We start from the raw sequence: 22,842 nt of genomic DNA, 5'->3' as shown, positions 1-22,842 counted from the left end.
GGCCTGTCACAGTGGGAGGGGCGGGGCCTATAGATGACAGGCCGCCTGTCACAGCGGTTTGGGGCGGGGCCTGCAGCAGTTGACAGGCTGCCTGTCACAGCAGGAGGGGGCGGGGCCTGCAGATGACAGGCAGCCTGTTGCTCCTGAAGATGATCTGTTCGGAGGAGCTCCGCTGACTCTCAGGTGATCTGAAGAGCTGAAGTTAGGGTCTGAGGCCGGAGGCTGTAGTTTGAAACAGAGTTACCTAGTAAAAAACATCTTTGAAGCGGGCCAGAGGCCATGGCTTCAGAGACCAATTGGCTGGATAATAAACGGACCTTCTTCTTTACGGCCGGTCCGGGAGGACGTTGAGGTGAAGACGTCGCGGAGGTGAGTGGAACGCTCGCTTAACGGAGCTTTATCCGTTAAAAGTCCACTTTGATCCACAGAGAGGTTCCGACAGATCATCTGCTGCACATGTTTCTGATTAAACACGATAACCAAACATCACATGAAGTCAGTCTTCATCTCACGCGCAACCTACTGCACGCACGCACGCGCGCGCACACACACGCGGGAGTGTATTAAGGGGTTGAGTCGCTGCACGTGAGAATGCAGAACCTCACAACACAAAGTAACGAATTAAGTAATAAACCGGATGAAGGAACCAGCCCTGAGCCAAGCTTCATTCAGATGACACACACACATATATTATATATATATATATATATATATATATATATATATATATATATATATATATATATATATATATATATATAAATGTGTTTTTTTTTATTAGACGGCTCTTCTCAATGCTGTGGAACGCTCCGTTCACTTGCATGGGCCTTCACAACTTAACTGCTGTTACTGCTACTTTATATATATCAGGCACCAGAATATACATCATACCTGAGTAAACAACTCAGTAAACCAAGAGGAATACACGTTTAAACTTTACGCCCTGAAACCATTCAAACTAACCGGAGCGAACCGCAGACTGCTGTCCAAGAAACCCACCACACCACCTCTACTCAGGACCTCCAGACCACCTCTACTCAGGACCCCCAGACCTCCTCTGAGGACCAGACCTCCTCTAAGGACCTCCAGACCTCCTCTGAGGACCCCCAGACCTCCAGACCTCCTCTGAGGACCAGACCTCCTCTGAGGACCTCCAGACCTCCTCTGAGGACCTCCAGACCTCCTCTAAGGACCTCCAGACCTTCTCTGAGGACCTCCAGACCTCCTCTGAGGACCTCCAGACCTCCTCTGAGGACCTCCCGACCTTCTCTGAGGACCTCCAGACCTCCTCTGAGGACCGCCAGACCTCCTCTGAGGACCTCCAGACCTCCCCTGAGGACCTCCAGACCTCCTCTGAGGACCTCCAGACCTCCTCTGAAGACCTCTAGACCTCCTCTGAGGACCAGACCTCCTCCACTCAGGACCACCAGATCTCCTCTGAGGACCAGACCTCCTCCTCTGAGGCCCAGACCTCCTCTGAAGTCCACCACCAGTCTTCACCCTTTGGTTTGGTCCTCACCGGCTGCCGTACTGGCCTGGTTGGTTGACAGTCAGGGCAAATTCCATTTATCACAAATATGTTGGGATGAATGGATTTTGGATGTTGCAGGCACGGAATGTGTGTGTGTGTGTGTGTGTGTGTTAGATTGTGTGTGTGTGTGTGTGTGTGTGTGTGTGTGTGTGTGTGTGTGTGTGTGTGTGTGTGTGTGTGTGTGTGTGTGTGTGTGTGTGTGTGTGTGTGTGTGTGTGTGTGTGTTTGCTCGAGTGTGTGTGTGTGTGTGACAGAGAGACAGGAAACCCAACAGTCAGAGAGAGAGAGGAAACCAGGGTTGAAACGGAAGCTTCTTCTGAGTGAAGGTCACCGCGCTCCCTGTGAGTGCTCAGTGCTGAGCCTCATTCTACCATCACTCTCTCTGACCATCATCTGGGGACACGTCCACACCTCTCTTCATCTGCTCAATAATCAACACAATTTGCAAGAAAAACAAAGACTGTTATGCCCCTTTACCACCGACAGTAACAGCTCAACTCACCACGACTTAGCGCGGCACGACTTGGTTTAGTTCCAGGCACGTCGTGTTTCAATCTAGAATGTACCGCTTCAACGTAGGCGGGTCGTCATAGCACGCTTGCGCAAAACTGTGACACATGGGTGACCACATGACCCATAAACGGACAGGGTTACGCACAGGAGCGTCTCCCCCCCCTGTCACGGTCCACTGCGTGGTCTCGCCAGCTGATCCTGCCATGTTCAATAATCATTCACTATTGTTGACTGAACGCTGATGATAGTATTTAAAGATGCCGGGTGTCGGGTGTCAGGATGTTGCGCTCATTATTATTCGTCCTGTGGCGTCACAATCAGTGGCAAGCAGCCTGGTTGCGTCACAAAAGTATCAGATCAGCTCTCTTGTAACCTCGACGGAGGTTAAAGGCCCGCCTTTATTTTGCATTCTTAGGTGTTTAACTAAGGCCCTGTGTCCTCAGGTGTGTCTCCTAAGGCCCTGTCTCACAGCAGATCGGTGACCATGGGGTCTCTGCGGAGGCCCAGGGCTCGCTTCATGAGCTCCCCGGTGCTCTCGGACCTGGCCCGCTTCCAGAACGGATCCTCAGCTCTGCAGCTGTCCAACACCAGCGTGTGGAACAGGTGAGTCCACCTCTACCCCCTCCACCTCCAGCCCCTCCATCAGCTCCACCTCTACCCCCTCCATCTCCAACCCCTTCATCAGTTCCCTCCCTCTAGAGGGGCGTGGTCCTGTATCTGGTATAGAGGGGCGTGGTCCTAGAGGGGCGGGGTCCTGTATCTGGTATAGAGGGGCGTGGTCCTAGAGGGGCGTGGTCCTAGAGGGGCAGGGTCCTAGAGGGGCGTGGTCCTGTATCTGGTATAGAGGGGCGTGGTCCTAGAGGGGCAGGGTCCTAGAGGGGCAGGGTCCTAGAGGGGTGTGGTCCTGTATCTGGTATAGAGGGGCGTGGTCCTAGAGGGGCAGGGTCCTAGAGGGGCAGGGTCCTAGAGGGGTGTGGTCCTAGAGGGGCGTGGTCCTAGAGGGGCAGGGTCCTAGAGGGGCAGGGTCCTAGAGGGGCAGGGTCCTAGAGGGGCTGGGTCCTGTCTCTGGTAAAGAGGGACGGGGTCCTAGAGGGGCGTGGTCCTAGACTGTACAGAGTGGTCTCTGCCAGAGCAGGGTTCACCTCAGGGTTTCTGCTGTGTAGCAGAGCAAGGCTGAGATTAGCTGAGTTTAGCGTAGATTATCATAGATTACCGTAACCCAGGAGACGGAGGAATGACCACTAGATCCTGATCCCAGAGCGCAGAGTTCAACTCTCTGAGAACGGCTCTGCAACGTTAAGAATCGCTGCTCTGGATTGATTTGTATTAATTGACTTGAAGTGCAACTTGTAGAGCAAGGCACTAACACTGCCAGGGTGGGGGTTCCATTCCCCACTGGAGTCTCCCATAGTTAGAATGCACACACACAAACACAGCCTTGGCGGTTAGGGGACGGATGTGTCGGCAGGATGAGGACGTGAGATGCAGAGTGAGAGGAGGCCTCTTGTTTAGCTTTAACCTACTACTTCCTGTCTGCACAGGAAGTAGTGGCAGGATGAGACTATTGGCACAGGAAGAGCGAGAGATACTGAGTGACTCGGTATCTCTCGCTTCGTAAGGCACACACATGCATGAATGCACACACACATGCACTTTAATTAACACTTAAAGTGACTACGATTTCTGGTATGATAGACGCTTAATGTCTTGCACAAAAAAGGAATTTCAAGATTTGGTTAAAAAATAAAGTGTCTTCATTTATTCATGAGTCGCTTCTAATTCTTATTCAAACAAATTCAAAGTAAAAATGATTGTTGAAATCATAACATGACATGGGAGTTATGCAAGGTCTAAAACAGTATGCTTTTCCAGCCAGCCCCCCCAAGGCCACAGGTCCTTTCCTCTTGAGGGGAAGGACCTCCTGTAGGACACAAACAGCAGGCGCCAATCTATTAATTAGTATCAATTAATATCACACACACACACACAGACACGCACAGAAAACGGTAACTAAATGAAAACAAAGGAATTGGCTCCTACACACATAACATAGAGAGCTGCCAAGTGGACAGAAAAGTGTCGGTGTACGGTCTGTGTGCAAACCACCGATCACTGATCATGTTGACCAGTTTATGATCAGACATCCAAACTTCAAAAGGAGCCAGCAAAAGAGGATTTAGTTCCAAAGAGAGCATCAATGTCAGTTGGAATTATTTTGGTGACAGAAAAGACGCTGTTGACCAAAAACAGGTACTTTGTCGAGACTGCCTTGCAATTGTTGCCACAACAAAATGCAACACGGCTAACTAGATGCCCTCCAAAGACTTTGGATGCCTTTGCCAGTGTTGCACCAGAGAGGGGTTCACAACACATCTATGCCCTCCGCGACAAATTCACCCAAACATTAACCGGAGACCATCTGACATTGATTGACAGCCAGAATAGCCAATAAGGCAGAGAGCACATTCACCTATAGCGTAAATATGAACAAGATATGAACAAATCCTTGTGTTACTGCGAGGTATCACCGCTCAACCCTCAGCCTTTGACCCTCAATCCCTCAGTGTCCAGACGGCTGTCATGAGGGTGTTCCAGGGAGGAGGGCTGCAGGCCAACGAGCTCTACACGCTCAACGAGAGCATCAGGTACACACCATGCCCTCGTAAACTATGAAAACCCTATAACATGTCCTCATAAACAGACTAGCATCCCTATGGCATGTCCTCATAAACCATATTATCCCTATAACATGTCCTCATAAACAGACTAGCATCCCTATGGCATGTCCTCATAAACCATATTATCCCTGTAACATGTCCTCATAAACAGATTAACAGTACTATAGCATGTTCTCATAAACTGATTTACATCACTACACCATGTCCTCACAGACGATATCACTATAGGATGTCCTCATAGACAGATTAACAACGCTACAAGATGTCCTCATAGACGATGATATCACTATAACATGTCATGATAAACAGACTAGCATAACTTGATTCTATTTTCCAATTTATTCCCTTTATTGACTATTTTATTTGATACATTATGGTTTAAATTCATTCCATAGTCTTCCCTGGCCCTGCTACTAGAAGGTCACAGTGTACTCTGGGTTAGGGTCTGGCTCATCGCTAGCAGCACACCATCTGGATGTCTCCTCTGTCAGCTCCTGGCCCCTCCCACTTTCTTCAAATGATCTGTGATTCAGAGGTGTGAAATGAGATCAAAATGAAGGCTAGATGTATGCCGTTACCACACCATGTTGACTTTTGTTCATGGCCCTTGAAGGAACAAACTGGGTCACAACCAATTCTGAATGTTCTTGTTTCCCCCCGGGGATCAATAAAGTATTTCTAATCTAATCTAATCTAACATCCTGACACACACATACGATAACATCAAGAGTCAATTCCATCTCTCATGGGAACCAAAAGCGTCCCAGTGGCCCGGCGGCCGTATCTGATGAGCGTTCCTACGTAACAGTTCCCCATCGCTGCACGCCTGATTATCATCTCTGGAGCAGAGTTCACAGCTCAATGGAACATTGGGCCCTGAAGCCCTGAAACCCTGAAGCCTTTCAGCCAGCGGCTCACATTGAGTGAGGGGTGGCCCCACAACCAGGGGGGTCGACCACCAGGGGGGGCCCAGAGAGAAGAGGACGTGACCGTGAGTGTTTCCTGTTCCAACAGGTGGCTTTTGAAGACCGAACTGGGCTCCTTTATCACAGACTTCCTGCAGGTAAGAAACACACTAACAAGGACCTACAGGTAAACACACTGACTTGGACCTACAGGTGAACACACTAACGAGGACCTACAGGTGAACTCACTAATGACGACTTACAGGTAAACACACTAACGAGGTATTACAGGTGAACACACTAACGAGGACCTACAGGTAAACACACTAGCAAAGTGCCTCAGGTAAACACACTAACGAGGTGCTACAGGTGAACACACTAACGACGACCTACAGGTAAACACACTAACGAGGACCTACAGGTAAAAACACTAGCAAAGTGCTACAGGTAAACACACTAACGAGGTGCTACAGGTGAAGAAGGGTTCTCATACCTGATTACCTACTAACAGCTACAGGGCTCAGGGTCAAGTCGTTACCGTGTCTTTTTGTACCCCCAGAACCAGCTGCTGACCAAGGGTCTTGAGCGCCTCCTGGAGAAGATCCAGTTCTATGATGGTGAGATCTTTAGATGTTGAGACTACTTCTAGGATGTTTAGATCTATGAAGGTGAGAGTTTACAAAGCTTTTCTGATGTCTGATGTTCTGATGTAACGTTTAAAATGAAAGGTGTGTCATGGAGCCGTCAGTCTAGCATACAGTCACAGACGAGCATAATATCCTGGCATACACATAACATAACATATCTGCCCTGTTGGGGTAACTAGGTAACAACCAGCTGACGATGCTGTCTGAGATATGGGTTCGATTCTTTACGGAGACACTGCCGACCCTACAGGCTATATTCTACCCTGTCCAGGTAAACCCTGATCTACTACCCTAGTGCCCTATCCCAGACCCTGATACACACTGACCCTGACATACCCGGACCCTGATACTCACGACCCTGATAGACCCGACCCTGATACATCCTGAACCTGATATACACTACCCTGACCCTACACACTACCATATCCCAGAAGGATCTGCAAATATATATTTTTTTTACAAGGCAGAAGAGTTTTACTAAATGTTTGTCTGTGTGCGCGTGCGTGTGTGTGTGTGCTTCTATGTGTGTGAGTGTGTGTGCTTCTATGCGTGTGTGTGTGTGCGTGTGTGTGTGTGTGTGTGTGTGTAGGGACAGGAGCTGACCATCAGACAGATGTGTCTGCTGGCGTTCAGAGACCAGGTTCTGCTGCAGCTCGCCCTGGAGGAGACGCTGGGTGCTGCGGCCGGCGTCCCCCCGCCCCTCACACAGATGCTGCTGGTGCTGCAGGTACACACAGCTGGGGGGTCGTCCAGGACCACACCTCAGGACTGGTCTGTCTGTCTGTCTGTCTGTCTCTAGTTTGGTATGTCTGTCTGTAGCGTGGTCTGTCAGTCTGTCTCTAGCTTGGTGTGAATGTCTGTCTCTAGCGTGGTTTGTCTGTCTGTCTCTAGCGTGGTCTGCCTGTCTGTCTCTAGCGTGGTTTGTCTGTCTGTCTCTACCGTGACCTGCCTGTCGGTCTCTAGCATGGTCTATCTGTCTGTCTGTCTCTAGTGTGGTCCGTCTGTCTCTAGCGTGGTCTGCCTGTCTGTAGTGTGGTCTGCCTGTCTGTCTGCAGCATGGTCTGTCTTTCTGTCTCTGGCGTGGTCTGCCTTTCTGTCTCTAGCGTGGTCTGCCTGTCTGTCTCTAGCTTGGTCTGCCTGTCTGTCTCTAGTGTGGTCTGCCTGTCTGTCTCTAGCGTGGTCTGCCTGTCTGTCTCTAGCTTGGTCTGCCTGTCTGTCTCTAGTGTGGTCTGCCTGTCTGTCTCTAGCGTGGTCTGCTTGTCTGTCTCTAGCTTGGTCTGCCTGTCTGTCTCTAGCGTGGCCTGCTTGTCTGTCTGTAGCGTGGTCTGCCAGTCTCTAGCTGATCTGCCTGTCTGTCTTTCAGGGGGTCCAGGATCCCAGTGGTCTGGGTCCGCAGTATCTACAGCTGGAGCGTTTGGTGGAGATGGGTGTGTCCCCGTATCTCGGCAACGTCCTGCGCCATGGCAACCAGCAGCAGCCAGGTCAGTATACCGTTACCCTAACAACCCTCACCATCACTACCACGGTTACCGTGACAACCACTGTAAACATAGATACTATTGTTACTATAACTACCAGTTACTATAAATAAATACCATTGTTACCATGGCTATTGTTACTTTAACCACCAGTTACCATGGCTACTATTGTTACTATAACTACCGATTACTTTAAATAAATATCACTGTTACCATGGCTACTATTGTTACCAGTGAAGGAAGGTTAAAGGTTATATTCCCATGGACTTCCTGTTCCTGACGAGTGTCCTTCCCCCTGCGGCCAGACGAGGGCGTCGGGGAGCGCCCCCCCCAGGCGGGGTCCCAGGGGTCCAAGGGGGCGGAGCCGCCCTTCGCCCGGCCCGACTCCGACTCCTTGCCCCCCCTGATGGAACAGGAGGGCGAGGCCTACCTGGAGAGGGCGGGGGGTCAGCGGCGCCACACGGTGGCCAACGCCCACTCAGACCTCCAGCTGCTGACCGCCTCTAGCAGGATGCATGCTGGGGGGGGAGGGGCCCGAGAGAATCTCCGGCCAATCGCACGGCACACAGGCTCTGAGGGCGGGGCTGAGCACGGATTTGGGGGCAGGGTAAAGCCTGCTGGTCATCTGAGGTCAGCAGAGATGTGTTGCTCAAGAGAACGTGTGGCAGCTGGCGAGGAACCCTGACTCTGTGGGGACTGACGGTATAGATCACTGTACATGACCGAATACACATGAGCATATGTAAATAAGGTAATGTACATGATCATATACACATTACAATATGTGCAATAACATATATACGTTACCATATGTACATTACAATATGGTAATGTTCATTCACATGTGTACAGTACATATAAACAATACAATATATACATTACCATATGGTCACGTACATATGGTAATGTTCATTACCATATGTACATTACAATCCACCATCTACCTTCTGTTGGACACTAGTCGAACGTGATGATCCACATGTTGTACTTTTATAAAGGAGACTTTTACCACTTAATCTCCAGACTTTTTCGTCACGGGTTTGTTTTAAAGGTTAGGAAGCAATCCGGCCACATTCCACTGTGGCATTTAGCCATGGTCACACTAGCAACATATCAACGCTCTCCGTGAAGTGAGTGCTGATTGGTCGAGCAGGTGACGCATCAGGGTGCAGACACTAAAATCTATTGTGTTGGCTGGGATCAGTGTAAGCAATATTTAGTCATTTGTGTCAGCTTAGGGTTGAAAATGGTGTTACTGCCCCCTAGTGTACGAGTTACCGTGACCTGAAAGTATGTGTGTGCAAGCGTGAGTGTGTTGAATGACTACACTTGATATTCCACCAGTTACAATTTTAATAACATCAACATGTAGAAAAACAGAAGAGCATCCAGAAACTTCTTTTAAAATTATTCCCCTGTACAGTATTTACACACACGCGCACACACACACACACACACACACACACACACACACACACACACACACACACACACACACACACACACACACACACACACACACACACACACACACACACACACACACACACACACACACACACACACACACACTTGAGCCTAGCCCGACAGTCCTAGCCTAGCCCCACAGTTCTAGACCAGCTCCAGAGGTCCATCAGAAGTGTGTCCAGTGTTGGGGAGCAGGAGGTCGGCTGGTTCATCTGTTGTCCCTTTGGGAAAACATGAATGAATTTCAGGATGTTAAAACGGCTAGGATACATTGCCAACAACAAGGATACAGTGCTAACGGCTAGGTCATCCAAAGTAGAACCACAAAGGCACCCATAGCTGTGTCTTAGCAACAGAGCTGACTGGGGTTTGGTTATTTCAGGGTAAGGGTCAGAGGATTTGGTTATGTCTGGGTTAGGGGCAGAGGGTATGGTTGTATCAGGGTTAGGGTCAGAGGGTATGGTTGTATCAGCGTTAGGGTCAGAGGTCAGAGGGTTTGGTTATATCAGGGTTAGGGTCAGGAGTTTGGTTATATCAGGGTTAGGGTCAGAGGGTTTGGTTATATCAGGGTTAGGGTCAGAGGTCAGAGGGTATGGTTATATCAGGGTTAGGGTCAGAGGGTAGGAGTCTTACCTTCCTCACCTCCTCGCCGGGGGGTACATGGAGGGAGCGGTGGCCTGCTGACTGGCTACGATGGCGGACGATGACATGCCTGAGGGGGAGGAGCCAAATGTCAGATCACTCACCCGTACTTAAGGGTAACTCACCCGTCCCTAAGGGTAACCCACCCGTCCCTAAGGGTAAGGTAAGGCTGACCTGCGGCGTAGGGCAGGTCGTACTGCCCCTTAGGGGTAACGTACGGGTTAGGGTAAGGGTTGAGGCCTACCTGCATTATAGGGCAGGTCGTACTGCCCTGACAGCAGGGGGTACCCAAGGTGGTGGTGTGAGGTGACGGCGCGCTGGGAGGGGGAGGAGCGCGGCCTCTCCCCGTCCCTCTCCCCCCCGCCCCCCCCCTCCTCCACCCCCCCCTCCTCCTCCTCCTCCTCCTCCCCCGCCCCCCCGGGGGTCCCGGTCTGGGGGGCCCTTGGGGGGCCCGGCGGTGGAGGAGGACTTGGTCTTGTAGTGGGAGGCGTGCTGCTGCAACAGCTCCAGGGCCTTGGTGTCCCCGGGCGGCTTGGAGCCCGACGGGCTGGAGCGGGACTCCGCCTCCTCACAGCCCTTCCCCCCGTAGGGCGCGGAGAACGGGTAGCCCGCCGGAAGGTAGGAGCCTGGGGGGTGGGGGGGCACGTCAGCAACACAACAGCACCACGCACGCACAACACCACAACACACATAGCACCACAACACACTTCAGCACCACAACACACATCAGAACCACAACACGCATCAGAACCACAACACATGGGTCTACGGGAGGTCTACAGAGTGTCTACATGGGTGGGGTCTACAGGGGGTCTACATGGGTATGGTCTACAGGGGGTCTATAGGAGGTCTACAGGTCGTCTACGTGGATGGGGTCTATAGGGGGTCTACGTGGGTGGGGTCTACAGGGGGTCTACAGGCTCTCACCAGGGTAGTTGTGGATCATGACGGAGGGCACCCCGCGGTAGCCGGGCGTGTTTGGGTCGAAGCCCTGGCCGTAGGCGTAGGCCCCCTGCATGTAGGGCAGGTAGGCCTGGTGCTGCTGGGGAGAGAAGTGCATGTGGAGCGGCCGGGGGTCCTTCCCCCCGCCCCGGGGGTCCTCGGGGGCCCGGGGCCCCTCCCTCCCCTCCCCTGACTCCTCCCTCTGGTGCTCCTCCTTGGGGCGAGGCTTCTCCTCCTTCCCCTTCCTGTCTCTCTCTCTTTCTCTCTCTCTGTCTCTCTCCCTCTCGCGGTCTCTCTCGCGGTCTCTCTCGCGGTCCCGCTCCCTCTCCCTCTCGTCCCTCCACCGCTCCTCGTCCGCTGGGTACTTGTTGGGGTAGACGTAGGGCCACAGGCGCGAGTCCGGCTCCTGGGGGGGAGGAGAAGGGAGGGGGAGAGAGAAGAGACGCTCAGAACAGCCGTAACCAACAACCTTCTACCCAGAGACCCTCACCGAAACACTGGCTGAGAACACTCATCTGTCGGCCTTTTACAGTGCTTTGATGGGTTGGATAATGGTGTGTTGGGTGAAGGTGTGTTGGGTGAAGGTGTGTTGGGTGATGGTGTGTTGGGTGACGGTGTGTTGACGGTGTGTTGTCATCCAACACACCGTCATCCAACACACCGTCATCCAACACACCGTCATCCAACACAGGATCATCCAACACACCGTCATCCAACACACCGTCATCCAACACACCGTCATCCAACACACCGTCACCCAACACACCGTCACCCAACACACCGTCACCCAACACACCGTCACCCAACACACCGTCATCCAACACAGGATCATCCAACACACCGTCATCCAACACAGGATCATCCAACACACCGTCACCCAACACACCGTCATCCAACACACCGTCATCCAACACACCGTCACCCAACACACCGTCATCCAACACACCGTCATCCAACACACCGTCACCCAACACACCGTCACCCAACACACCGGTGTGTTGGATGACGGTGTGTTGGATGACGGTGTGTTGGATGACGGTGTGTTAGATGATGGGTTGGATCTTCAAGGGGTCCTGGTCATACCTGTCTGTACCACATGGCTGGCTCCATGCCGGCCGGCCGGCCCGTCTCCATGGCAACCTTGGGGTCCTCCTTTCCACGGTACCCCGGGGGGGGGGCGCCCCCCGGAGTCCTCCTGCCCCCCCCCTCCTCCTCCTCCTTGGACATGATGACCGACTTGCTCTTCTCCGTCCCCGGAGTCCCGGGGGTCCCGAGGGCCCCTGGGGGTCCGGCCCCGTGGCCGGGTTCCTTCAGCTTACTGGCGAGGAGGTGGGGGGTTGGGAGGGGGTCGTGGTGGGCGGGGCCGCCCCCCCCCTTGGGGCCCGGGTCCAGCGGACCGGGGGGAGGCGGGCCCTTCTGCTTCCCCTCTTCCTTTCCGCCGGGTGCGTGCTCGGCTCTCCTCTCAGGGGGGCGGGGCCGGTCGTCATGGGGACGGGGCCGGTCGTCGTGGGGGCGGGTCCTCTCGTCGTGGGGGCGGGGTCTCTCGTCGTGGGGGCGGGGTCTCTCGTCGTGGGGGCGGGGTCTCTCGTCGTGGGGGCGGGGTCTCTCGTCGTGGGGGCGGGGTCTCTCGTCGTGGGGGCGGGGTCTGTCGTGGCGGTAGGCGGAGCTGGCCTGCAGCATGTGGCTGTGGTAGGTGTAGGGGGGGACGTAGGCGTACTGGTTGTAGTAGAGCGGGGGCATGTACATGTTGGAGCGCTGCTGGATGACGGACAGCTGCTGCTGCTGCTGCTGCTGCTGCTGTTGCTGCTGCTGCTGCTGCTGCTGCTGGGAAACAAGCCCCGCCCCCCCGGCCTCCAGCTTCCTGTGCTCCGTCGGCTCGGACTTGATCCTCCTCAGCTCCACCTGCTGCTGCTGCTGCTGCTGCTGCTCCCCCTCCTCCTCCTCCACCTCCTCCTCCCTCTCCTTCTTCACCTTCACTTGCGCTCCCTCCACCTGCGGCGGGGCTCCGCCCCCCTGGGGCGCTGCGCCTGGGGGCCCGGGGTAGCCGTAGCGGCCCCCCGGATCCCCGGGGGCGAGCGGGGGGAACAGGGTCTTCTTGGGACCCTCACGGACCCCCGGCTCAAGCTTCACCGACCGGCCCCCCTCCCCGCGCCCCTCGCCGTCCTCGCCCGCATCGGAGATGTCCGAATAGGCGGGGCTTCCAGTCTTGACGGACAGGCCGTCGGCCCCATTCTGGCTGAGCTGCAGCGGCGTGAGGGGCGGGGCCAGGCCGATGCAGGGGCTGGGCGTGTTGTCGGAGAAGCTGTACACCTTGTCCGCCTCCGCCTTCATGCTGGCCAGGCGGCTGTGGTGGGGGGGATGGGGGGGCTCCCCGTTCAGCTGGGGGTCAGAGCACTCCGAGTAGGGGCTCCTCCCCTCCCTGCCCCGGGGGCTGTCCCCCTCCCTCCCCCCCTCCTTCCTCTTCTTCTTCTTCCTCTCTTTAGGACTGCCGGGAGAGGGGCTCGGCGACGGGCTGGGGGCGGGGCAAAGCGGGCTGCCTTCCAGCGGCCCTTTTGATTGGTGGCTTTTAGCACCGGACTGAACCATTAAGGAGGGGTCGTTGGGAATGGATTGAACCATTAAGGAGGGGTCGTTGGGAATGGATTGAACCATTGAGGAGGGGTCGTTGGGGATGGACTGAACCATTAAGGAGGGGTCGTTGGGAATGGACTGCACCATTAAGGAGGGGTCGTTGGGAATGGAATGAACCATTAAGGAGGGGTCGTTGGGAATGGAATGAACCATTAAGGAGGGGTCGTTGGGGATGGACTGAACCATTGAGGAGGGGTCGTTGGAGGGGGGGGTATGCAGGGGGTACAGTGGGCCGGGGGGCCAGCTGGTCTTGCCTGTTTTAACACAGCCCTTCTCCTGCTTGACCCCTGACCCCAGCAGCCGGCCCTCCTCCTCACAGTCCTCCCCTGCCTCCCCCTCACCCCACCTCCGGCCCTGCCGGGACCCCCAGCCCGGGGAGGGGCTCTGGGCCTCGGGCCCGCGGGCCCTGGGGGTGGCGGGGCGGCCCGGGGATCCGGCCGTCCCGTTTGGGGGGGCCGAGGGGACGTGGTCCTCCCCCCCCTCGCTGTCGCCCCCGTCGGGGTCCAGGGGGTCCGGCAGGTTGTGTGCGCGGGCCTGGTGGTACTTCAGCCCGTTGATGTGTTTGTACTTCTTGTTGCAGTTGGGGTGGGGGCAGTCGATGAGGGTGGGGGAGGGGGGGCCACCGGGCTCCGGCGGGGCGCCCGCCCCGGGGCTGGAGGAGGCCCGCATGCGCTTGGTGCTCTTGGGGTCCTCGGGGGCGGGGGGCTCTGTCGGGGGGTCTCCCGGGGGCCTGGGGGTGGGGGTCTTCCTCTTGGTCGCGGGGAGGGGCTCCTCCGGGGCGGAGGGCTGGCTCCCGCGGCGGCCCTTAGCTCCCCCGCTAGCCGCCGCCGCACGTGTCTTACTGCCCCCCCCGCGTGGGTCCGATGAGGAGGAATGGCTTCCGGGCCGCGCCCGCTTGCCCCGCCCACGCCCGCTACGCACCTCCAGCTCTCCCGCCTCGCAGAACCTAGAAGGACGTAACGTTAGCATGGCTAGCACCGACAGACATTAGCATCAAGACAGAATAGCATGGCAAGCACCGAGACGTAGCGTTATCATGGCTACGACGAGGCGTAGCTTCAGCATGGCTAGCAGCGACAAACGTTAGCATCGAGACGGAGCATGAGCGTGGCTAGCACCGAGAGACGTTAGCACCGAGACGTAGCGTTTACGCCTTCAGTTGCTACCAATGTGTGATGTGTGTATATGACTGTACACCATGGTGTGTGTGTATACTACTACTGTGTAGTCTGGTGTGTGTGTGTCTGTACACTACTACTGTGTAGCCTGGTGTGTGTGTGTATATACTACCACTGTGTAGCCTGGTATGTGTGTGTATACTACTACTGTGTACACCAAAGTGTACTTCCTTTGGTGTACTATTATTACGTAGTACTACATCGGTTTGTTTACATGTATATGGTGTATTACAGTAGTACTAGAGGGTTTATATGTTTATCAATGTAATACTACACCTGTATATGGTATATTACTGTAGTACTACCTTGGTGTGTGTACATGTATATAACTGTAGTAATACCTCGGTGTGTATTCATGTATATTGCTATAGTACTACATGTATACTACTGCAGTAATACCTCGGTGTGTGTACATGTATATTACTATTGTACTGCATGTATGTCACTGTAGTATTACCTCGGTGGGGCCCAGTTGTGTCGTGTGCAGTCGAGCAGAGTTCCAACGTAGGTCTTGTTCCTCCAGGACACGTTCACCACCAGCATACCTAGATACACACACCGGATGTGTTAACATGGCTACATGTAGCAGGATGTGTCAACGTGACTACGACTAGCAGGATGTGTAAGCCTGGCTACGACTAGCAGGATGTGTCAGGGTGATGGGTGATGGGTGAAGGGGGGCTGTGTCTGGGGGCTGGTTGCTGGGCTCACCGTCCTCGGTCTCCTGCCAGACGATGCCCTCCAGGTTGACGCTGGTGCCTGGCTCACAGGGCCCCAGGCACTCGGGCTCGGTGGCCAGCGCTACGTGGGCCGTGGTGACGGCCAGGGAGCGCGTGCCCACCGCCAGGGAGCGCGTGCGGACCATGATCTGCTCGCAGCTAGAGGAGATGTCTGCGCTGCTGGCCGGAGCTAGCGACAGGTCTGAGCTAGCAGCAGTGGTTAGCGGGAGCTCTAGGCTAGTGGTAGCAGCTAGCAGGAGGTCCGTGCTTACAGGAACAGCTAGCGGGAGTGCCACAGGAGGAACGGGCGGTGCCTCCATCTGACAAGGTGATACAAACAGAAACATTTAGCCTTGATAATAAAACATGCTATCCCTGGCTAGCCTCTAACCTCTTTAAATATGCCAAAAATGTCTGTGGTTCTTCAGAGGAGAGTGTGGATTATGCTGCCTGATATTATATTACATTATATATACTCCTCATTCCAGGACTTTGCGTATTCATCTCCTTTGAATAAAGGAGACGCTACGCTAGCAAATACTGGCAAAGTCCTGATTCTAAATCACATTGAATTGAGTGATCAAGTGAAAGTTTGGCTAATCAAGCATTCATAAAGGCTCTTGTTAAACGAGGATGGAACACGGAATGAAACTATCATAATATAGCAGAGGGAAACGTCTGTATAACACACACACACACACACACACACACACACACACACACACACACACACACACACACACACACACACACACACACACACACACACACACACACACACACACACACACACACACACGCCCCTTTGTTCAACATCACCTACAACTACAACATCTAGCCCCTAGTGACCCATCAGGGTGGAGGAGTTCTCACTACACCACCCAGCCCCTAGTGACCCATCAGGGTGGGGGAGGAGTCCTCCAGGTCGTACCTGCTCCCCAGAGCCTATCTGGAGGCTGTGGTACTCGCTGGCCTCCGCCTCCTCATCTGTTGCCATGGCGACGGGCAGCCGTCCCTCTGTCAGGTCCAGAGCGATACTCCCATGATGCTCGACGGCAGCCAAGTCCGTATTCTGTCCCTCAAACAGTCCGGGGTGGGGGGCCCCCTGAGACAGAGCAGGGGCCCCCACCTCTTTGTCCACGGCCCCCACCCCTGAGGGGACCACCTCCATCTTCTCCTTCTTACTCTTCCCGCAGGCCCCCTCCTTGTCCTTTTTGGTGGGGGGACCACTGCGTGTGATTTTGATGCCCTTCTCTGGGCCCTTTGTGGGGGTGTTTGGGCCGGGAGAGGGGGCCTCCCCTGGGGCCCCGCGCCCCGGGAGCTCTCTCTTGGGGGTGTCTGCAGAAGCGGGGGGCTTGCTGCCCTCCTTGGGGGTCTTGCTGCGTTTGGACTTGGTTTTGCTCTGAGCCCCGGGGGCTATAAAGGTCACCTTCTCAGGTAGGGGGGCCCCAGGGCCCGGCGGCGGGGCCCCTGGGCCCGTCGGGGGGGCCATGCCGGCGTCCTTACTACCCGACATCTCCAGCTTCTCCTTCTCCAAATCAGCGTCCAGGTCGATGATGAGGTTCCCTACGCCGATGTCCCACTCATCCCCGCTGTCATACGCCTCCACTGCAGTCGAGTCCACACCGTTCCCGCCTGTATCAGCGCTGCTGAGGGACATGTTACTGGGCCGGGCTATGGAGGGCCGGCTGCCTCTCTGCTACCCAGAGCCCCGCATCTCACCTGAAGAGAGGAGCACAGACACACAGCTAACAGCACAGCTCACCACAGCAACACAACCAACCTTATCACAACATCATAGCTGACAGCGACCATGATAGCTCACAGCTAACAGCAGCAACATAAGTGACAGATAAAAACACCACTAACAAATAAAACAACGCCAGCAGACTAACCCCTGCTCTTTAACAACATGGATCTGTTCTTTACTGCCTAACCCTGACCTGTCTCTGTTCTGTATCACCCCTACCTGCTCCTTAATGACATGGGTATAGAAGGGTTCACAGCGATAAATAGCTTATAAAAAAGGGTCACATTGAATAAATCCATACAACCCATGCATTAATAAAATGCCTAAATAACATTATTCAGGAAAGTTAAACACAGATTATAACACAGTTAATAACACTAAACCATATGGACCGACGGTTTGCTGGACTTTTGTCTCAAACATATGTAAATATGTGCTTTGGTTATGGAAATACTAGTGTTGACATTATTCCCCTCAACAGCTCATTCATAGAGCCATTTAAATATAACGTGGATTGCTCTGTTATTATTTGTATTTATTAACCTCTCAGCAGTCGGCTGTCCACAGACCCATGAGTCTATGACCCAGTCCCGTCAACAGCTTGTTATTGTTAAAGTCCACCCTAAGGCTTAATATCACCTTTATAGACCTCAGAGCCCGCAGGTCTCCTGGGTCCTACCCTGACCTAGCCCTGATCCAGGGAGTCGACTCCTAACTCCTCCCCGGCTCAGAGCCCCTGAGGTCGGATCAGTGTGGAGGAGCAGCTAGCTTTCTGCTAGCGGGCTAGCCTGTCAGACCCTCATGACCCGAGACCATCATGTCCTGTGTGTTCCCCCGGTTCTCCGATGGGTACCTCCACCAGGAGACTCCCCGTGTAGCAGCCCCACTGGAGGAGAGATCCAGGGCGGTGGGCTGGAGCCTAGCCCCACAGCCCGGGAGCGGGCCTACTGCAAGCCCGCTCCCGGTCTGTGGGGGTAGCAGAGCCCGGGCTTTGGGGGTAGCAGAGCCCGGGCCCCTGCAGGCCCGTCCCCGGGCTGTGGAGAGCAGAGCCCGGGCCCCCTGCAGTCCCGCTCCCGGGCTGTGGAGGGTAGAGCCAGGGCCCAGGCCAGTCCCCGGGCTGTGGGGGCAGCAGTCCCCGGGCTGTGGGGGGAGCAGAGCCCGGGCCAAGGCCCGTCCCCGGGCTGTGGGGGTAGCAGAGCCCGGGTTCTCTCCAGACAAAGACGCCGTGACCACGGCTAGCTAGATAGCTACTATAGCTCGCTAGCTAACTAGCTAGCAGGCTAACCCCGCGGTTCGTCCTGACCCTCTGTTCTGGCCCACTTACCCCGTGTGTGAACCCGGTCGGGCTGAATTGATCATGTACACTCCATGGACCGATGGGACCGGGTACAGCCCGGGGTAAAGCCCGGGTCCTCGGTGGGTTCGCAGCCCCAGACTCGGTGGATCGTAGCGGCCGATCGATCACTGTGCTGCCGGGAGATCCGCGGCGAGCACCGGGGGACGGACCACTGGAACGCAGCGGCTCCCCGTCCGGTTAAAGTCCACTCACACCGGCCGAGACCCCGTCCTTCTCATTCAGGGGTTTTCTCGGAAGCCAACATTATCATAAATACACTGCTTTTGCTCTCTAGTTTGCCCACATCGAGGCTCTCTGTGTGCGGCTAACGGCTGTTTGTCTGGCGGACGGAGCGACGGAAGACCCGGACCGGAGTCACTGGACCGGACCGGAGTCACTGGACCGGACCGGAGTCACTGGACCGGAGTCTCGGGACAGTGGATCTGGAATGGATTCAATACATTTCAGGAATATATTCGATACATTGTTAATCCAAGACGGGTAATTCAGGATCACATTCAGTAGTAAATAGATTATTTGGGATATTTTGTATTTTGTCAAATTGGCAGAAAAGGATGCAATGCACGATGGGGATAATATTTTGGGTTAGAGTTAAGAAGGTTGGTTGGTGTTTGAGTGAGGGTAGGATTAGGTTAGAGTTTGATTGAGGGTAGGGTTAGGTTAGTGTTTGAGTGAGGGTAGGGGTTAGTGTTTGAGTGAGGTAAGGGTTTAAGTGGGGCTAGGGTTAGGTTAGTGATTGAGTGAGGGTAGGGTTAGGTTAGTGTTTGAGTGAGGGTAGGGTTAGGTTAGTGTTTGAGTGAGGGTAGGGATAGTGTTTGAGTGAGGGTAGGGTTAGGTTAGTGTTTGAGTGAGGGTTGGGTTAGTTTTTGAGTGAGGGTAGGGTTAGTGTTTGAGTGAGGGTAGGGGTTAGTGTTTGAGTTAGGCAAGGGTTGGTTAGGGTTTGGGTTTTTGAAGTTATTGGTGATAAAACTGTGTTAAAGACATGACACTAGTATATAGTGCAAGAGAAAGAAACAAAATGGTTAAACTTTAAAATAAACACAATGCTACTAATCTGCCTTCTGAGGGAAACTCTGACCCATACCGTGTGTGTGTGTGTGTGGGGGGGGGGGGGGGGGGGGTCAGCTCAGTAATAATAGATTGTCACTCTATCTGACGAGAGAGAGAGAGAGAGAGAGAGAGAGAGAGAGAGAGAGAGAGAGAGAGAGAGAGAGAGAGAGAGAGAGAGAGAGAGAGACAATCAGCCCGACAGAAGAGAATACAGAGTGAGGAGCAGAGACAGCCAGTGAATTAGAGCAGGAGGGGATATAGACAGGGAGCTAGAGAGATTGGTAGAGACGTCAAGGGTGAGCTAGAGAAATTGGCAGAGAAATCGAGGGTGAGTTAGAGAGAGTGGTAGAGAGACATCGAGGGTGAGTTAGAGAGAGTGGTGGAGAGTTATCGAGGGTGAGCTAGAGAGAGTGGTAGAGGGACATCGAGGGTGAGCTAGAGAGAGTGGTAGAGAGACATCGAGGGTTAGTAAGAGAGTGGTAGAGAGACATCGAGGGTGAGCTAGAGAGAGTGGTAGAGAGACATCGAGGGTGAGCTAGAGAGAGTGGTAGAGAGACATCGAGGGTGAGCTAGAGAGAGTGGTAGAGGGACATCGAGGGTGAGCTAGAGAGAGTGGTAGAGAGGCATCGAGGGTGAGCTAGAGAGAGTGGTAGAGAGACATCGAGGGTGAGCTAGAGAGAGTGGTAGAGAGACATCGAGGGTGAACTAGAGAGAGTGGTAGAGAGACATCGAGGGTGAGCTAGAGAGAGTGGTAGAGAGACATCGAGGGTTAGTAAGAGAGTGGTAGAGAGACATCGAGGGTGAGCTAGAGAGAGTGGTAGAGAGACATCGAGGGTTAGTAAGAGAGTGGTAGAGAGACATCGAGGGTGAGCTAGAGAGAGTGGTAGAGAGGCATCGAGGGTGAGCTAGAGAGAGTGGTAGAGAGGCATCGAGGGTGAGCTAGAGAGAGTGGTAGAGGGACATCGAGGGTGAGCTAGAGAGAGTGGTAGAGAGACATCGAGGGTGAGCTAGAGAGAGTGGTAGAGAGACATCGAGGGTGAGCTAGAGAGAGTGGTAGAGAGACATCGAGGGTGAGCTAGAGAGAGTGGTAGAGAGGCATCGAGGGTGAGCTAGAGAGAGTGGTAGAGAGACATCGAGATGGCAAGTGCGAGAGCAGGTTCCCTGGGGCCCCTGGAGCGGCGGCCCCTCTGCTACGCCCCCCTGCAGCCCAGCACCAACCTCTACCTGCAGCAGCGCTGGGACCACGACCGGTACCGGGCCCACCGCCACCGGGTAGGTACCCTCAACCCTCACCCCAGCCTAACCCTAACCCTCACCAGCCTAACCCTAACCCTCACCACCCCATCCTGATGTTATTGTTGTCCTGTTGTTACCTATTGTTTTCCTGTTGTTACCCGTTGTTGTCCTGCTGTTACCTGTTGTTGTTGTTGTTGTTGTTGTTGTCCTGTTGTTACCTGTTGTTGTTGTCCTGTTGTTACCTGTTGCTCTTCTGTTGTTACCCGTTTTTGTTGTTATCCTGTTACCTGTTGTTGTCCAGTTGTTACCTGTTGTTGCTGTTGTCCTGTTGTTACCAGGTGAACTCAGCTCTGCCAGTTGTTGACACAAAAGGCATCAGAACTCCTGCTCACGTGACCCTCAAACTGAAGAAGCTGCAGGTCAGTGGGACATTAGAGCAGGCGTACTGGTCATACTGGGCCAACTCTATCAGCAGCTAACGCTAACCCTCTAGCCAGTATGCTAACATCCTAGTTAAAATACCAACACAACAAAGGGATATTGCTATCCCTTTACAAATAACCTATAGCTATAAAGCTAACATAACCTAATGGTCTGGATGCTGTAGCTACAAGAGGAGCGGCTAGCCGACATCAACCGAGATAATAAGCAGCTGTCCTCCAAACTCTCCGGGATCATGCATTCCAGAGGCCAGGTGGACAACTGGAACATCTATCCCAACAGGAGGTCAGAGCACTGACCATGTTCCCCCACAGGAGGTCAGAGCACTGACCATGTTCCCCCACAGGAGGTCAGAGCACTGACCCAGTGCCTAGCAGTACTGACACAGTACCATATCTGATCATTCCTAGCATTAAATGCAACTTTATACTACTGAATGTTTTGGACAATACTACACCTAATTCAAAGCCTTGACAGAACAATGAACTTACTACTGCTAATGACCAGCCTCCACAATAAGAGGCTCTACATGACAGCATTATAAACAGTAGCCTCCACAATAAGTCTCTACAGGACAGCATTATAAACAGTAGCTCCCAAAATAAAGAGTCTCTGCATACAGAATATTCTACAAGGTTGATTGTTTTTTTCGTCGTTGTAGCAACAGTGGACAGGTCAAAGTGACAGGGTTAGTGAAAGTAACAATAAAATTGGATTAGAAAATGGATTTAGAAATAAATTATACTTGCTATACATAATAAATCACATTTATTAATATATATCATAGATAGAAATGACCTTTATTATTTGATCGAATATAGAGTAATAGGTGGAGGTTTGTATTATTCATCAGTCTGATCTCTCCAGTGTGAACGCTGAGAGCAGGTTTGTATTATTATAATCAGTCTGATCTCTCCAGTCTGAACGCTGAGAGCAGGTTTGTAATATTATAATCAGTCTGATCTCTCCAGTGTGAACACTGAGAGCAGGTTTGTATTATTATAATCAGTCTGATCTCTCCAGTGTGAACACTGAGAGCAGGTTTGTATTATTATAATCAGTCTGATCTCTCCAGTGTGAACACTGAGAGCAGGTTTGTATTATTATAATCAGTCTGATCTCTCCAGTCTGAACGCTGAGAAGAGGCGGGCGGACCTGGCTCAGATCAGCGCTCAGAACCAGGCTATCTTCCAGCGAATCACGCTGCGGCAGTCAGAGTTCAGACGGCAGCTCTGGTTGGACGACTGGGAGAGGACAGAGCGGAGACAAAAGGACATTGGACGCGACAGCAGATGCCCCGCCCACAAACTGGTAGGACCGCCCCCTCCACCCTGATGTTATCTGGTGTTGGGTGATGCTGATCATCGGCCTCTCGTGTTGCTCCAGAGGGCCGAGAGGAAAGTCCAGTTTGACGTTGGTGACGTCAAAGAACACCACAAGCACCGGACAACATCACCATGACGACACCACCATGATCTCACCGCCATGATGATACACCATGACAACATAACCATGACGACATCGCCATCTCAACACCGTGGCAACATCATGACGACACCACTACCATGGCACCATGAAGAGGATATCACCATTACAACAAGAGTTGTAATATTGTATGGGCTGATTAAAGGAAACAATGAATCATTTCTCTTGTTGGTTTTCTGCAAATAAGTAATC

The 22,842-nt window shown here is 53.5% G+C and overlaps 3 protein-coding genes across 4 annotated transcripts; 2 read left to right on the top strand and 1 right to left on the bottom strand.

The window, feature by feature from the left end:
• Positions 1-109: 109 nt before the first annotated feature.
• On the top strand, positions 110-8,776 carry prr5l (proline rich 5 like). Of its 2 annotated transcripts, XM_030366631.1 has the most exons (9): positions 110-369; positions 2,488-2,647; positions 4,609-4,689; positions 5,737-5,785; positions 6,187-6,244; positions 6,454-6,545; positions 6,864-7,001; positions 7,638-7,755; positions 8,058-8,776. In XM_030366631.1, the coding sequence occupies exons 2-9, from the start codon at positions 2,529-2,531 to the stop codon at positions 8,435-8,437; spliced, it is 1,035 nt and encodes a 344-aa protein (XP_030222491.1). In that variant the 5' UTR covers positions 110-369; positions 2,488-2,528; the 3' UTR covers positions 8,438-8,776. The 2 variants fall into 2 exon arrangements, with proteins under 2 accessions (XP_030222491.1, XP_030222492.1); XM_030366632.1 differs by lacking the exon at positions 4,609-4,689.
• Positions 8,777-9,087: 311 nt separating this feature from the next.
• Positions 9,088-18,783, bottom strand: znf609a (zinc finger protein 609a). The gene is given in 10 exon segments (XM_030366622.1): positions 9,088-9,440; positions 9,853-9,931; positions 10,106-10,281; positions 10,283-10,487; positions 10,789-11,209; positions 11,887-14,380; positions 15,070-15,157; positions 15,324-15,651; positions 16,263-17,053; positions 18,406-18,783. Coding segments are annotated over 8 exon segments (4,515 nt in total). The 5' UTR covers positions 16,992-17,053; positions 18,406-18,783; the 3' UTR covers positions 9,088-9,440; positions 9,853-9,857.
• A 1,770-nt stretch (positions 18,784-20,553) lies between these two features.
• On the top strand, positions 20,554-22,786 carry si:ch211-284k5.2 (uncharacterized protein CFAP97D1). Its single transcript, XM_030366713.1, has 5 exons — positions 20,554-20,760; positions 21,063-21,143; positions 21,332-21,450; positions 22,293-22,476; positions 22,552-22,786. The coding sequence occupies exons 1-5, from the start codon at positions 20,626-20,628 to the stop codon at positions 22,624-22,626; spliced, it is 594 nt and encodes a 197-aa protein (XP_030222573.1). The 5' UTR covers positions 20,554-20,625; the 3' UTR covers positions 22,627-22,786.
• The last annotated feature ends 56 nt before the right edge of the window (positions 22,787-22,842 follow it).

The sequence above is a fragment of the Gadus morhua genome, chromosome 9 (genome assembly GCF_902167405.1).
Source record: "Gadus morhua chromosome 9, gadMor3.0, whole genome shotgun sequence".
In the NCBI taxonomy this organism is placed as follows: Eukaryota; Metazoa; Chordata; class Actinopteri; order Gadiformes; family Gadidae; genus Gadus; species Gadus morhua.
Note: the sequence above shows the minus strand (reverse complement) of the source record. Positions and strands in the feature narration are given on the sequence as shown.